The sequence below is a fragment of the Mustela lutreola genome, chromosome 15 (genome assembly GCF_030435805.1).
Source record: "Mustela lutreola isolate mMusLut2 chromosome 15, mMusLut2.pri, whole genome shotgun sequence".
Classification (NCBI taxonomy): Eukaryota; Metazoa; Chordata; class Mammalia; order Carnivora; family Mustelidae; genus Mustela; species Mustela lutreola.
Window position 1 is genome coordinate 44,624,522 of NC_081304.1, and position 16,531 is coordinate 44,641,052.

Here is a 16,531-nt window from a genome sequence, read left to right on the forward strand (position 1 = left end):
TCACAGTGCATTTTGACATAACTATTTTTTTCCATTTTAAAAGAAAGAGGGTTTTGACTATCAGGAAAGGAAAAACTAGAGGAAATATAACTTGGCTTAGAGGCTGAAGTCCACTGAGAAGAATTCCAGAACCCCACCACTCTGGGCTGAGCCCTCTGGGTGTATAAGAGACACCCCCCTAATTTTGAGGGAAATACTGATCTAGAAGCTATTTGCCTGGCTTGCTTTGATCAATCTAGGAGAACTCATGCCCCATAGAGGAGCCTGGAGGAGGTAGAAAGGAAGCACCTGAGGGAGAAGAAACAGTGTCTGACAGGCTTAGGGGAGGGTGTGCCCCACAGAGCCTCTCACACCCCATCATGGGCAGGCGATGGCTCCCAAGCAGCCTGAGTTCCCAGAGGTAATGAAAGGGCCAGCTCACTGGAAGACCTCTTGCACAGGACAACTGTGATGCAGAAAGCGTGGCTTATGGCTATGAAAAGTAGCCTTCCATGGCCAAGCCAAACAAGCTCTCCTTAATGGAGGCCAAAGAGGTAGGAAGGTGACCATGGACCAGGCCCTCACCCCAGCCACCTCACCCCTGCTGTCACCATGTCAGAATAAGCCTCCCTAGATGCCACCCAGGCAAAAGAGAATAAGAACAGTGATTACCTAAAGCCATTAGTCATTTCTAGAAGATAGGAAATTAAACTGAGTTAGCAATACAGTTCTCCATTGGGAGAATATGGAGGCACATGAGCTCAACTGAGTCCTGTTAAAAAACATTAAAAGAACATTATCCTCTCATCTGCCAGAGCACGCAGTCATGAAACAACCCCATCACAAGTGAAGAGGAGAATTAAGAGCTTGTCACCATGAACTTGACATGGCATTTCCAGCCAAGAGCATGGCTGGAAGCCAGCCACCCTACTTCTTGCTTCCCTTGGTCACCAGGGCAACAGCTCTGCAGGACGCATGTCCAGCCGTGGAACTGACTCCAGAAGGGATTGAACTTGGAGCCTTGGCCATGTCTGCAGTGCCCTCTACCTAATGAAGCTAAGCCAGAAGAGAAGGACGACCACCAGATCTCTGCCATGATGTCTCAAGATCTAGTCCGAGACTTAGGCAAACTCAAGGAAATATGATTGGATTCCAACAATGGCCTTTATCCCTACAGTTCGGGCAGCCTGAGGCCTTCCTGGCTGGGGCCACCAAAAGCTCCCAAGATTGACCACAAAGCAGGTGGCATTAGGTAAAGAGGATGCTTCACAGTCTATCCCTCAGTCATAAGCAAAGACCGTCCGAGCTCCTGGCCTTGGCCTGTTGTTCCTCTGCCTTCTCCCCCCTCTCTTCTTTGCCTGCCTATTTCTTCCTCGGCGCTTTAAAATCAGCACATGTGCTACTTCCTCCAGAAATCTTTCCCCAAGCCTCACCTCCCTCTTTGCCCGAGCTGGGTGGAGCTCTCTTTGTGCTCCCACGCTCTCTACCTCTCATACAGTAGGTGCTGGTCGAATGAATGAGTCTTGTGGGAGAGCAGACACTCAAATTCAAAACAGATTTTGGTAAGAGCTATCAGCCTTTGGAGCAGAGCTAAATGTGTTCTGGTGGAATGAGGCCATAAATAGTATTTCAACTAGGAGCAGAGAGCCCAGAGTTTTCAATGTTTGTGTGTGATGAAAGGCCCGGGCCTAGCTTGTGTTACCTGCTCTTTGGATTACAAGTGTGTAGAAGGACAGGCAGGTATCGTGTCCTAGGTGGAAGCCTATCTTGGGGGGTAGAAGATGATGATACCTGACATTCTAGAAACTCCTGCTTCCAGCACAGCCTGCTAACTGCAGAAGGCCCCTTTTCTGACCTGGCAGCTCTGGCCCCACGAGGGTGCCACGCAGACAGCATTGATGCTAACAGGTTAGCTGATATCTGTGGGATATCAGGTCTGCCTTTCAGCCTTCAAAAACAAGGCATTGAGGGGCCCTGGGTAGCTTAGTTGGTTAAGCGTCGGCCCTCGGCTCAGGTCTTAATCTCTGGGTCCGGGGATAGAATCCCTTGTTGGTCTCCCTGCTCAGCAGGAGTCTGCTTCTCCCTGCCCCACCCCACCCCCCGCTCGTGCTCTCTCTTGCTCATTCTCAAATAAATAAATAAAATGTTTAAAGCAGCAACAACACAAAAACGAAGCACTGAGATGGGACTTGGGTGACATTTGATGGTACTGGTGGAGCAGAAGTTCCAGCTGAGGCCTAGGTGGAGTATCCCATCATCCCCAGGTCCAGACAGCCTCTTTCCATACAGGACCTGAGAGGCTCTTAAAGAAGTCCTAGGAGAAGTGGCAGAAAGCTGGGCCTGGCTCAGTGGGGAGGGATTTGGAATTCAAAGGGGTTTTTTGGTTGTGTTTCTTTTACTATTCACTCCTTGGCCTAGCCCTGCAGGGTTCAAGTTCTAATCCTAGTGTGAGAAGCTGGCAAAAAGGAAGCCATGCTTCTCCAGGACCACCCTCCAAATTAACCTCCCCCCACCATCAGGGTTGGCAGCAGCGCCCAGGGCTTTGGATAGTGCCTGGTGAGGGGCAGAGGCACAGTACCCACGACGGCATGGTGGATCCCCAGGCGCCTGGTGGATCCGAGGGTGGTCTCAGCAAGGGCAGCCTGCCAGGGGACCGTGGTGGGTCACCGTCATGGGACACCATCACACAACTTAGCAGAACCAGAGGCAGGGGTAGTGAGGGGACAGGAAAAAGAAAATTGACGGCAGGCTTCTCATGTGTGTGACCAGATTTACTTATGAGCACATGAGAGACACCTTCAGAGATTTCCAGAAATACCTGTCAGGGGTTGGGGTCATCCCACAAAAGCGCAGGGCAAGAGGCAGGAAAATGCTAGCGCCCCTCCCCCCGCAGGGATATGGCGTGGGAAAACATGAGAAGCAGTTTTAATTTGGTCCCTCTCCTCTCACCCCACGTTCTTCCCCCACCCCTGGCTAATTTTCAGCTGAGACTCAGAACTGAAAAACATTTCTTCAAAGGCACGTAAATGTCTTCAGCAAGTATGGAGAGTTCCCAGTTGTACATAGCTGCAAACCACAGCCACCTCCTGCCTGCATCTACTCAGCTTTGAACTTGGGGGAGGAGAAGAATGCACTTTGGGGCTACGGCTCCCGGGAAGGGAAGGGACACCTTGGCTCAGATCTTCACCGTGGAGCCAACTGGCCGCCTCCACGGGCTCCCACTCACTGTCTCTCCCCTCACGGCCCAGGCAAGCGCGAATCCTGGGGTGGTCCTGAAACACCACGATGTCTCCCGGCGTCCTCTGGAGTGTGACCGCACAGACCTGCTGTGTGTTCCCCAGGGATGGTGACCGCACACCCTTGTACCCTGCCTTTCCTCCAGGGAGCCAAGGGTCTTAACTTCAATTGCTCAACTCAGAGCGATTTTTCTGGGCTGCAAATCCTTGTCCAGTGTGAATACACAGGACGGAGCCAGGAGCGCAAGTGTATTGATGCCGCTCCAAGGAGGCCATGTGCCCCAGCTCTCTGCAAAATCCCATCTGGGTTTTATTTTGCAGAGGCCATGGCCCTTTTCTGTGTAACTAGGGAGCTTTTGGGAGTATTGCTCTCAGCAAACAAATAGGATAGAGGAGCATAGAGTCTGTGTCTGGGGTCAAGGGGATCCCCACACAGGGGACACCAGCCTGACTCCAGCCCAATCCGCAATCAGCTTCTAGGTTCAGTGTCGCCCCCCGCTGGGCTGAGCCGGAGGTTTCTCCACCCAGTTGAAAGGTCAGAGAAGGAGCTGATCTCTGCCCCCAGGTGCATTTCCCTCTGACATCGCCAAGCCAGAACCTTGGGATCCCTTGGCTCTCTCTGGTGGAGGCTATCTTTGTGAGCGCCAGGGGCTCAGGGTTAGAAACTGACCTCACCACGCCTGTGCACGCACACTCCCGCGAGTGGTGTCGTTTCCAAGGATCCCCTTTTTAATTCAGCTCCTTTTTTTTTTTTTTTTAAAGATTTTATTTATTTGTTTGACAGAGAGAGAGACACAGTGAGAGAGGAAACACAAGCGGGGGAGCGGGAGAGGGAGAAGCAGGCTTCCCGCTGAGCAGGAAGGCCAATGCGGGGCTCAAGCCCAAGACCCTGGGATCATGACCTGAGCCGAAGGCAGAGAAGCTTAAAGACTGAGCCACCCAGGTGCCCCAGTTCAGTTCCTCCTTTTAACTGAATCCAGCAGGTCACTTTTGATGTTCTTTGAAAACTATCATCTTAGCCCTAAAATACTTACGGAAAAAAAGTTTCATTTTTTGGAAAGCATTTGGCTTGATGGGGGGCAGATGAAGGAAAGGAAGGACCTGCTTCCATGGTAAGGCAAATCCACCGCATCAGGAATTCCAGAACCCTGGGACCCAAGGGGCTGGGGTGACAAGGTGCCATGAGGCAAGGGGCACAAGCCAGCATGCTGGACCCCTGGGTGTTCTTAATCTGCTGTCTGGCTGGGTTTACTGAAGACCAGCTGTTCCAAAACAATAAGCTGCGGCAGTTGGGGGCCGGGGCGGGGTGGGGGGGAGGTCCTGCCCTGTGCTTGTCTGACTCAACTCCATTCAGGCATCTGCTTAATTTAGTGCAGAAAAAGGGAAAATGCAGGATTGGCATCATCGATCGGCATCTTTTGTTTCTCAGACGCCTCTGAGAAAGGCCTTAGGCCAGAAGCCAAGTCCTGTGAGGACACTGGTCTCTGTGACCCAGGCAGGGGGACCATGGCCCTGGCCAGCTGTGGAACGCCAGTGTGAAGAAGAGGCCACTCTTCAATAGGCTCTGCGGTTTTGTCTGGTGTCATGGAGTCCCCCCACCCCCGATTTCTAGGTGAGTCCCGGCAATCCCTCAAAAGAAGGCCTATCTTCAGAGGCTGACCAGGGGTGGGTAAAGGGACCAGGGACCCATTGTCCTTCTCCAGCTCTGGTTAGAGATTTTTATTTATTTTTTAAAGATTTTATTTATTTATTTGAGAGAGAGAGACCGTGAGAGAGAGCATGAGCGAGGAGAAGGTCAGAGGGAGAAGCAGACTCCCCATGGATCCGGGAGCCCAATGTGGGACTCGATCCCGAGACTCTGGGATCATGACCTGAGCTGAAGGCAGTCGTCCAACCAACTGAGCCACCCAGGCATCCCTGGTTAGAGATTTTTAAAGAAGAGTCCTTGGGAAAGCAATCGGTAATAAGACGAGGACAACGATGAGCACAGGTCATGGAGTTCTTCCAAAGGACAACCATACGAACTCACAGTATGAGCTCATTGCTTGGGCAGAGCAGATATAGCTGCCTTCCAGGCTGAGGGGCGTAGCTCCCTCATAGCGACAGAGGACATCCCCCTGATCTCACACTCAGGACACATGGGCAGGTCGAAGCTGGATGGTGAGAGCATCTCTGCTGTCTCCACCAGGAATGGTGAGTTGGTGGTGATACCAGAGTGGGCAGGATGTTCCCTGCCTTCCCCTCGGTCGCCATGTGACTTCCAATCTGCTCGGACTTCCCTTTGAGCTTTGACTTCCCTTTGACTTCATAGACAGTCTGATGGGGGGTAGAAACCTGGGATCCCTTCTCATTGTCTTTGGATTGGCTGGGAGCCAGCGGAAGACCCGAATTTGGTGCGGCTTATGCAGAGGGAGCACCTGTTTCTGGGGAATCTGGGTGGGTCTCCAACTCTGCTTCTTCATCAGTGTCCAGACCTGGGGCTGGATTCGTCTTCAAGCCCCTCCACAATTTTTTCTGTGTGTGAACCAATACTGGGTTCCTCTGCGGGGAAGGAGTCCACAGTGGACCATTGGCTTATGCTTCAGGAACTCATTGGCATTTGTCCTGGATGATGCCTGAGGACCATCCTCTGGGTTCAGAAAGCCCTGCCTAACCTCTACTTGAAGGGTTCTTAGAATGTAGCTGGGAATGCTGGGGGGCAAATTCCCTCCAGGGCGCCAAGTCCTCCCACAATCAACAGACCACGCTTTCCACAATGCCAAGAAGCACGCCCATTCTTCCCGTGGTGCCCTGGTGTTGAAGGCAGCCTGGGAGGTGCAGATGGTGGGAGCAGCATGGGCAGGAAGGAACAGCGGCGTACTTGGCCCAGCTTCTAAGGCCCACTGCTAACAGTTCATCCTTGCACTAACCACTGGTCCAAGACTGTGCCCTGTTGACTTTGTAATCCATTCTCACAGTAAATGAATGAGCAACCTCCCAGGACACAGGCATGTGCCAAGTTTTATTTTCCAGGGAAGGGAATGATCCAAGGCAAGTGGCCTCCTACCTGTTATGTGATTTGGACCAAGTCAGTTCCCTTTTCTGTTACTTCAAAATGATGAGTGAGGAAGGTAGGAGGGCTGAACTTTGCCAGGAGATACTCTAACATTGACCCACTCTGAATTCTGGCTTTAACCGGTCCCAAGCGCGGGGACCTGTTTTTGCCTGGACGTAGACTGCCCCGGGTGGGGTTGGGGTGGGGGGTGGGGCACAGGACACAGCGCCTCTCAGGGCTGGCACGTGCCAGCTGGGTCTAGGTGCGGCTCCAGCTCGAAGCCCTGAGCTAAACACCCATCAGAAACTCCCAGAGGAGGGTGGCTGGTGGGGGTGGGAGCTTCCAGCATTTACTGAAAATCATGAAGGGCTCTGGGAGCAAAAGTCCTACATTTGAGGATAGCCCAGTTCTACAGCTGGCGGTACTGAACCGAGTTCCCACTGAGATGGAGTCTCTCTGTCAAAGTAAAGAAAGGAGGAATCCCCCAATCTGGTTCTTAGAAAGGAAGTTATGAATGAAAACTAGGGCCCCCACCTATTAGAGCCCCTAGCCCATTAGACAGCCCTTGGGCAGCCTACTGAGCTCGTGTCATTCGAGGTCCCAATCTGCGCCCACTGCAGAATTTTCCCCTCTGGTGTGGTCACAGCATGTTCAGCTGAGCCGCCAGACCAGGGAGGGATGCGGGTCCCCCTCCTGGAGTCCCCTGAGGATACTCGGAGTAGGTCTTCTCCTCCGGGGCAGAAGTGAGAGCCGGAGACACAGAGAGCCCGCAAGGCTGAGCCAAGAGGCGTTTGGAGCCATACGAGGCGCATTGACTATTAATAATTTCCAGTTGTTTGCTCGCTGGGTTCGGCCGGCTCCCCAGGCCTCCGCAGGCCGGGACTCCACTCTGGCTCTCCAGACCGCCAGGGCTCCCCACTAGCGCCCGCCGGGCCCTGCCGGGCCAGGGCCAGGGGCCAGGGCGCCAAGAGGAGCCTGGTGCGAGCAGGGTCCCGCGTCCACCTGTAGCGGGGAGCGGGGTGGCGGCGGCGCTGGGGTGCCTGTCCCTCCCGAGGCGGAGTCCGCCCGGCGCCCCCAGCGCTCCCGAATCCGCCGCGCGAGGCGGACTGGGCGGCAGCGCCGAGTGGAACTCGGGCGGCACACGGCGGGAGCGCAGCGGCCCCTGGCGCTGGGCCTCGCGGCTCGGCCGGTGCGGGTCGGTCCCCGCGCGCCGGGAGAGGCGGGGCGGGGCGGGGCGGAGGGCGGGGCCGGGAGCGCGGCGGCCCGCGGGACCCGGACGGCGCGGGGGCAGCCGGCAGGGAGGGCGGCGGGGCGGGCAGCGGCCCCGGCCCGCGTGTGCGCTCCTCGCGCCCCTCGCTAGTCCCAGGCCCCCGGCCCCCGACCCCGGCGCGCTAGCAGCCATGGTGGGCCGGCTGAGCCTGCAGGATGTGCCCGAGCTCGTGGACACCAAGAAGAAGGGCGACGGCGTCCTGGACAGTCCGGACTCGGGGCTGCCCCCCAGCCCCAGTCCCAGTCACTGGGGGCTCGCGGCGGCCGGGGGCGGCGGCAGCGGCGGGGAGCGCGCACCGGTCCCCGGGACGCTGGAGTCCGACGCGGCGGCGACCCCCGCGGCCCCGGTGAGTGCCCCCGCTCGGGCTCCTTCCCTCCCCATCCAACCCTCAGCCTGTTCCCTGGGGACAGCCAGCCTTGCCCGCCCGCTCCGGGAGCGCCGTCGGCGCCGCCACCCGCCCGTCGGGACGGCGTGGCCATCGCGGGGAGCCCGGGGCGGGAGCGCGGCGAGAGCCTGGCCAGCTGGAGCCGGTGGCTGGAAAATTGTCATCGCCTGGGAGGCGCGGGAGCCCTGGGAGAGGCGAGCCCCCGCCTTCTGTCTTTGGGGTGGCGGCCCCCGGGGCTGCCAGGCTGCGGCTCGGCCATGTTCCTGCCCGGGGCCGGGCTGGAGAGGGGCCGGGGACACCGAGAAGGAACCCCAGCCTTCTCTGTCCTGCGGGCCTGGGACCCCCGGGCTTAGCCCCCCACCGGTGGCGCCTCCCAAGGACCGGCCCCCTCCTGGCTGTCTTGGGGAGAAGGGTGTGTGTGCTTCAGCTCCCTGATTCAGAGAGCAGGAGGGACCAGCCTTTGGGGACCGTGTTCATGGTGTGGGAGGGGACCTTGGAGAAAAGTTACCCCCTGAGCCTCTCGCCTCCTGGTGCCAGCCCCTTCTCCTGTCACCTAATCCCCATCTGGCACTTGAAGGGTGGGAGGCCTTTAGATGGGTGGAACCTTTCAAAAAGGAATCCTTTTATTTTATTTCAAGGTTTTTATTTAAAGAAAAAAACACGTAGTCTTTTTTTGCCTTAGGAATCGCTCAGTGGTGGTGTTTATTGCCTTTACCTAGAGCTCAGGGGAAGCCACATCCTGTCTTCAGCCAAGGCTCAAAGTGGGGCTCTCAGCCCCCCTTCCTACCCCTTGGAGATGACTCTGTATGACCCTCTCCGCTGGGGTGAAGTAGTCAGTGGCAGCTGCTGTTCCTTAAAGACCTATGCACGTCGATGGGCTTGGAGTTCTTGACCCAGTGACCCTGTCTCTGGGACATCGGAGTGCATTCCCTTTGGAGTGCATCACTTGCCTCAACTTGGCCTTCAGAACCCTTGTTGTCTGGTCCTTCTAGCTTCACCCTCCTGACCACAGGCAGATACATACATTGGTGTCTCTGATGCTGTCCCTCTACCTCGCATGCCTTTTCCTTCTGAGCCCACCCTCTCCTACAGCTGCCTTTTTGACCTGTCAGACCCCTGCTGGCCCTTCAAGCTCAATTTGTCACCTCCTCTGGGAAGTCTTCGTTGATGCTTCCCAGAGCCATGCCAAAATCAATGGCTTGGTCCCCATTCCCTGGTGGCACCTTGTTCATGTGTCTGTTGTCATTCCTGATGCCTGTCCCATTTCCAGCCTGCACCTGCACCGAGGTGTGGCGTGTCTGTTGGGTTGGCAGGGAGGAGCGAGCCCATAAGGCAGGGGCAGGAGAACTGAGGGCTTGTCTGACTTCCTGGCTACAGTGTGAGTGTGGCGGAGTTGTGCACCTCCCCTCCTGCTATCATCCCACAGCCCCCAGGGCTGCCCAGAGGCACTCCCTAGGTCGAGGGTCTGGTAGCCAGGGAGCTGGGGGCAGAGCAGGGCCCACTGTCCCTGCTTGGGGGGGCTGTTTCCGAAAGCTCTGCGGCAGTCAGTGCCCACACCTTATCCTGCCCCTGTTACTGACCACGGTTCCCAGCCACAGCCCCTCCTCCAGCCAGAGCTTCTTCAGCCCTCCACCCAAGTTCAAGAGCTGGACCCAAGGGGCGCCTGGGTGGCTCAGTGGGTTAAGCCGCTGCCTTCGGCTCGGGTCATGATCTCAGGGTCCTGGGATCGAGTCCCGCATCGGGCTCTCTGCTCGGTGGGGAGCCTGCTTCCTCCTCTCTCTCTCTCTCTGCCTGCCTCTCTGCCTACTTGTGATCTCTCTCTGTCAAATAAATAAATAAAATCTTTAAAAAAAAAAAAAAAAAAAAAAGAGCTGGACCCAGAGGACACTTTGCTCCTCCCTCACCTACCCTGGTCCCCTTTGACTTCGTATTTCAACCCTGCACCCTCACTTGACACTGGCCTGGTAACACGATAAGTCTTAGAGCCTCCCTTCTAAAACTCTCTGCTTCCTTCTCTACCCTGGAAGATGTCGGGGGGTGGGGCTGCCACCTCCACATCCTGGCCCAAGTGTGGATCCTTCTCTCAAATGAGGCAAAGAAAGTGACAGATTGCCAGTAACCCCAGGAACCCAAGGCGCTTCTCCCTGTTGAACACTTACCACAGAGGCCCAATTCCAGTCAACTCGGGGAAAACTAGCACCTGTGTCTAGGACAGAACCCTCCCTTATTCAGGCTACCTAATGAACCAGAAAGTTCAGGGCCTCGTCCAGGCCAGGAGCCAGTTAACCTCTAGGGATGCTGTGCTCTGGTTCTTTGAGTCTGCTGAGCAGTGGAAGGTGTTATAGAGAACTGTTTTGGTGTCCATCTTACCAGTGAGTTTGTGGCTCCCTCTGTCTTGGTTGGGTGTTCATCGAGCCGTCCCAGAGGCTGAGAAGGCACAGGTCAAGTCCCATTGAATCTTCAGTGTGAAAAAATTTGTGGTAGAATTTTTTTGTTCTGGCCTTTTCTGGAGTGTTGCTGAGACCATGGCAGGGTTGGGGGACACATCGTTGAGGGTTCTGGTTAATGAAACCCCAGTTTGTCAAGGTTTTCTCCCTGCCTTGATGCGGGATGGGGCAACTGCCCTAGGGTCTCATACCAGGGTCATGATGCTGAGCTCCTTAACCTCTCACAAAATCCCAGTGGAGAAAGGAGGCATCCCCTTGGTGTACAGGTAATGATGCAACCCAGGCCTCCTGGCTCTCCAGCCAAAGCTCTTCCAATGCTGTGGGACAGCCTTTCTCCAGGATCATTCCCAGGACAGGGACACAAATCACAGTCGAGCCCATCAGCTGGAAGCTCAGAGCCAGCACCTCCATGGGGGGCCTGGCCTGTGGTCTAACTGTCTTCTCCATTCTTGCAGAACCCAGCATCTCTGCCCAGCCCTCTGACCTTTGCCTGCTCACCAAGGCTGTGCCCTCTGTCTTTTGGTGAAGGAGTAGAGTTTGACCCTTTACCACCAATGGAAGTAAGGTAAATACAGTGGGTCCAGATTGGATTGGAGTTTTTCATTTTTTCCTTCTTTATTCTAGAAATGAATGCCTGTTTGTTTGTTTGTTTGTTTGTTTTTAAAAAGTTGATCACAAAAAAGTGCCAAAGACTACTCATAGTTTGTTGGGTACTATGTTGGATTTCTTATGTGTTCTAACCAATTAAATATATAGACACACCCTGGAGCACCTGAGTGGCTCAGTCAGTTGAGCTGCTGTCTTTAGCTCGGGTTGTGATCTCAGGGCTCGAGATAGGGCCCCGTATCGGACTCCTTGCTCTGTCGGGAGCCTGCTTTTCCTTCTCTCTCTGCTGCTGCCCCTGCTTGTGCTCTTTCTCCCAAATAAATAATAAAATCTTAAAATCTTCTAAAAATTTAAAATATCTATATATAATATATCTATCTATAGATATATTATATCTATATATATTATTATCTATAGATAAATATATCTATAGATAGATATATTATATATAGATACACCCTTTGAAATAAAAACAAGATCATGTTATATGTAAAGTCCTGCGACTTGCTTTTTGCCCTTTTTGCCTTTGCATATCGTGACCATCAGATGCATAGAGCTTTATAATAAAATAATTCCTCTTTCAGGAAGCTGCGTGCCCTGTTGCCCCACCCCTGCTTCAAGGTGCTCTACCCTTGTCTCCTGTTACAGTTTCACTGGGCAAGGACGAGTCTTCCTTTGGGAACTGATCTCATCCGGGATTACCTGGGGGCAGAGATCCACTGAGAGTCTCCGTTAAAGATCTGTCTCTTCAGGGAAAGGAATTTTACTTTTGGTAGCTTGTGGGCTTTTTTTTTTTTTTTTTTTTTTTTTTTTTTTGCTGGAGTTTCAGTTCCCTAACACAAAGGGCCCTTTGATGGGGAACAAAGGCAGCTCACCAGTTTGGAGGTGAGCCGTTCAGTCCTTTATTCCTGTGGAGCTTTTATTTTGAACAAAATGAGGACATGACTTCCCGACCTTAGCTTCCGCCAGCCTCTTACCCAGTTGCTTAAGGGGAATGAATAGATGTTTCCATCATCCAACCGACCCACTGGAAAGAATGCTGATTCTTACTCCTGGACCCACGGGGTAGGGTCTGTGTGATGCTCTATGAAGCTGTAATAATTACTCAATAAAATGAACTAATGCTTTGCTTACATTAAAAAATAATAATAATTAGCTCCCAAATTACCAAAGAAAGAATTAAAAAAAAAGGTAAAGGAGTTGCTGAGGAACATGGAAGTTGATTTATTTTAAAAAATCAAGATGGTAATTGGCTCTAATTGATAAGGTCAGATCTCTGAGTCTCTGGTTTGAGGCGTCTCCCCATCAAAGACCACGGGGGACCAAGTTCAAGTACTTGGTATTACTGAACTTTTAAGAATTCCTGGGTTCCTTCATTCTGTCATTAAAGAGCCGATGTGGGGAGTGGGGGATACGTCTGGCTAGCTCAGTCGGTAGAGCATGCAATCTTGATCTCAGGGTCAGATGAGTTCCAGTCCCACATTGGACAGAGAGCTTCATTTAAAAAAAAAAAAAAAAAGCAAGCTGATGGTGACTTCAGGGGACAGAGAAAACAAAGCAGGGACCCCTTATGAGGGGGTAGAACCCGCCTTGTTCTGCCACTGACATACACCACTTGCTGCATGTGAACACTTTGCTCAGTTACTTCTGGGCACGTTTCTCAGAAAGAGGAAGCAAGACATGGAGAAGCAGCCAGAGCGGCTCTTCCAGCTTACACACACAGGCGCTGCCTCCAGGGGCTGCCCCTGTCAGGAGAAACAGTGCGTGCAGGGTGAACGTGGTAAATCCCCGCCCCACCACTCACACCTACTGTGACTTTGACCTCTGTACATTCATTTCTTCTCCCCAGTGCTTGGTTCCGTTAGATTAGATCCTGGAAAGAAAGTGCTTTGAACAGTACCTCCCAGTAAGCTCTTCCTCAGCTCTGGGCTGCTTCTGAAGAGAGCAGCCCCGACTCGGGGTTTGCACCCCACCAGAGGATCAAGGTCACAGTGGGGGCCATCGTGCCCCAAGCTCAGGGGATCAGCTTCGAGCTGCCTTCTCTCTCCTGCCCAGGTACACGTCATCCGTCAAATATGACTCTGAGCGGCACTTCATCGACGACGTCCACCTGCCCCTGGGCCTGGCAGTGGCCTCCTGCAGCCAGACCGTCACCTGCCTCCCCGACTCCACCTGGCGCAGCTACAAGGCGGAAGTGCGCTTCGAGCCCCGCCACAAGGCCGCCCGCTTCCTCAGCACCACCATCGTCTACCCCAAGTACCCCAAGACCATCTACACCACCACGCTGGATTACAACTGCCGCAAGACCCTGAGGAGGTTCCTGTCCAGCGTGGAGCTCGAAGCCTCAGAGGTCCTGGGCAGCGACAGCCTCTCGGATGAGTGCTGACGAGGGTGGGGTGGGCTTGGACCGGCTCTTCCGCTGCCCTCGAGGGGCCCACGTGTTCCAGAGTCTGGCCTCGTCGTCCCTCAAAGTCCGGCCTGGGGAAGAAAACAATGTCACAGCCTCTTATAGTCATGGAGAGAAATGGGTTTTTAAAAGTGTTCAGATTGGTCTCCAAAGGCGTGTATTTCTCATTTGCAGCTGCATGGCTTCCCCAAAGTCTCAATTTGTCGAACAAATAAAAAGCCAACTGGAGCGAAAGGAAAATGGCCCCAGTTTGAAATCGGGAGGGAGGAGAGGCTCTTCTCCTCTCGGCTGGTTAGCCTGAGGAAGAGCGTGGAGAAAGTCTCTGTGCTGGAAAAAGTGAGCTGTAAGACCTTCCAGCCCCGCGTCGTCTTCCCCCACAGCAGTGCTGGTTCCCTGAGCTGTGACCGCCACCCGGGTCCAACCTATGGAGAGCTCAGTTCCACTCCGTCGTTTATTTCCATTTCCATTCGTATTCCTGTTCACCCAAACTCTCGGAATTCTCTACATCCTCTTCATATTAAAAAAAAAAAAAAACCCAAGCCACAATATAAGATGCCTTTTTAAGAAAGGGAGAAAAGGAAAAGGTTCACCCTGTTCTCCCCACTCTTCGGGAGGCTCACATGCATCAGGGGCCCGTGTGAGAGCCGTGGCCTCAGTTCTGGGTCCTTCCACCGGTAGGGTCCGAGTTTGGGCAAAGTGCCTTGAACACTTGGCATCTGATAATGTCTCCCCAGGCTTGTGTAACTCTCCTGATATGTATTTTGGGTTTCCAAATACTTTCCTATTTTCTTCATAAGACAAAACATAGCCTAGAGAAATAGCATTTTGAAGGACTGCTTAGGGAAACCACTTTTGGGGACTCCATGAGGTTTCGGCCCACTCAGGACTGGCTGGCGTCTGGGAGAGGCAGATGTGGATGTTTCCAGTGACCTGCTTCATCAGGATGTGCGTCCTTTCCTGGGACCCTGGGTCAACTTCGACGGGGTCAACACCGCAGAGGAGTTCTGCAGTGCCTTAAGTCTAAGCCAGAAAGCAAGAAAATCGCCCCATCATTCCCTCCAGGTGTAGGAAAGGTGACTTCAGGATAGGGATTGATGTCACAAGCCAAACCCCAAAACGTGGGCGCCGTTGGGATGGTGCACGTTTCTTGTAAGTGCTTACCGTAACGTAAGAGACAATCATGGCATTTGGCGCATGTGGAGGACACTCCGAGAGCTCAGCTGAGCCAGGCTCAGAAGCAGAAGGGGTGGCTGGGCCAGAGGCTATGGTGGGCCAGGCTGTGTCTGGCTTCAGCCTACGGCCCCCTCTCCCTCCCCACCAGCCCATGCCTCTTCCTCCTGCCAAGCCTTGAGGGGTTTGAGTGAAAAATGTGGCAGGTGGCCTTTTCTCTTCCAATACTGGAAAGAACAATCCATGAATATTTCCTTTGAATACATCCAAATTAGACCATGTGCTCAAGGGTTGTAGAGTATTGTAAACCCGGATTCCCGCAGTATTTTGGGGTTTCTGTTGATGGCTTCTGTGTCCTGAAAACAGAATCGAGAGCTGACTGGGGACCTTGGAGCCACAGCAGGGACTTGTGTTCTGAGGAGAGCAGGCGTGATGGTAATCGCTCTCACTTAAAGTCATTCGAAGCCTCTAGAGCCAAACTGTCCGGTGTCTTCTTCAGCTTTAATGATGTGTGGTCTGTCATGCCCCTAACTGTTGGACGAAACCCTCGGTGAAGCCTTTGAGTGGGTTCATGGTCCCCAGTTTGCCACAGCGAAGCTCAGTGGCGACTGGTAAAGGTGGCACTCTGGGACTCCAGGACCTCCACTATGCAGAGTGACAGATGCTGTCCTCCTTTGGAAGAGTAAATTACGTGGCATTTCTTGATGAAAATGGATTTTTTCCCTCTCTGATTTCATAATCTTGGCATTTAAGACAAGCGGTAAATGTAATTTTTAAATTATGTTAAGAGAGTTCCCAAGGCTTTGTGTCCTGGCCCAGAGGGGACATGTGAATGAGCTCAGAACGATATTGTAGGCAGCGTGGCAGGAGAGACATATGGGAGGACATGGCCTTTGTACACCGCAACGTTTTGAGATGTCCGTATGAGATTTTGTTTTGTTTTTGGGGGGTTGGGTTAAGTTTGGACAAAGCATTCTAGCTGTGGAGAGAATCTGAAATATATCAGTAAAGTAAGTAGAAGTGAGTCATTGTGAATGGGTAAGGCAAATTGAAAAGCAGGTTTTATCTTAAGTTATTCACTAGGGAACTAACTGCAGTTCTTTCTAATCCTTTCTTTCTCTTCAAACCTGCTTTGCTGCAAGTTACAGGAAAGAAGCATAAGAAGATGTAATGGGACACTTCAGGGTGGATCAAATGACATTGATCTTGGTGGACTTGTGTGTGAGTTTACGAGGTGGAAGCAATGATTTTTAAAATTCCTTAAAACCAACCATTCTTAAGCATATCGGAGAGATACAGTTTACTTATGAATTAAAAAGTCTTTTTTCTCGGTCTCTTAAATTATAGCTTTCATGTAAGAAGGATGATTTGTATTTTCAGAGAAAAGTTGTTTCCTTTTCAAGGTCAGACCTTTTGAAAAAGAATAATTACCTTTTCATTTGACTCTTTTCCTGTTTCTAACCTTAGGAAATCCAGAACAGTATTTGACAAAAACTATTTTTTAAATTTATCTTTGACATCTGTCCCATTCCATTTTGCTTTGTGACCTCTTCATTTAACAATAAATTATCTTTAAAGAAACAAAACTTAGAGATGCCTCTCTTTTTTTACAGTAAAATCATGTTTTGGTGAAGAAACATGAGAAAAACACCTCATCTTGAGACATTTTAAGATGTGATTATATTTTAATACCATGATACTTCTGTCGGGAGGAGCATTCCCCTGGGAATGCAGGCACCCCTCAGCACAGATAGTTTTAGGGCATTTGTTCACAGATTCAATGTGTACTCGTTGCTAAAACCCACCTACCCTGAAATTATGACTGGGCCGGTCCCTTCCTTCTTGGCTCTTCTTTCAAATTGCCTTTCTTGGGGCGCCTGGGTGGCTCAGAGGGTTAAGCCTCTGCCTTCAGCTCAGGTCATGGTCTCAGGGTCCGGGATCAAGCCCCACATTGGAGTCTCTGCTCAGTGGAGAGCCTGCTTCTCTCTCTCTGCCTG

The 16,531-nt window shown here is 52.6% G+C and overlaps 1 protein-coding gene across 1 annotated transcript; it reads left to right on the forward strand.

Moving 5' to 3' along the window:
• The first annotated feature begins 7,523 nt into the window (after positions 1-7,523).
• Positions 7,524-16,120, forward strand: RFLNB (refilin B). Its single transcript, XM_059148587.1, has 3 exons — positions 7,524-7,865; positions 10,807-10,916; positions 13,013-16,120. Exons 1-3 carry the CDS (start codon positions 7,650-7,652, stop codon positions 13,341-13,343), a joined length of 657 nt encoding a protein of 218 aa, XP_059004570.1. The 5' UTR covers positions 7,524-7,649; the 3' UTR covers positions 13,344-16,120.
• The last annotated feature ends 411 nt before the right edge of the window (positions 16,121-16,531 follow it).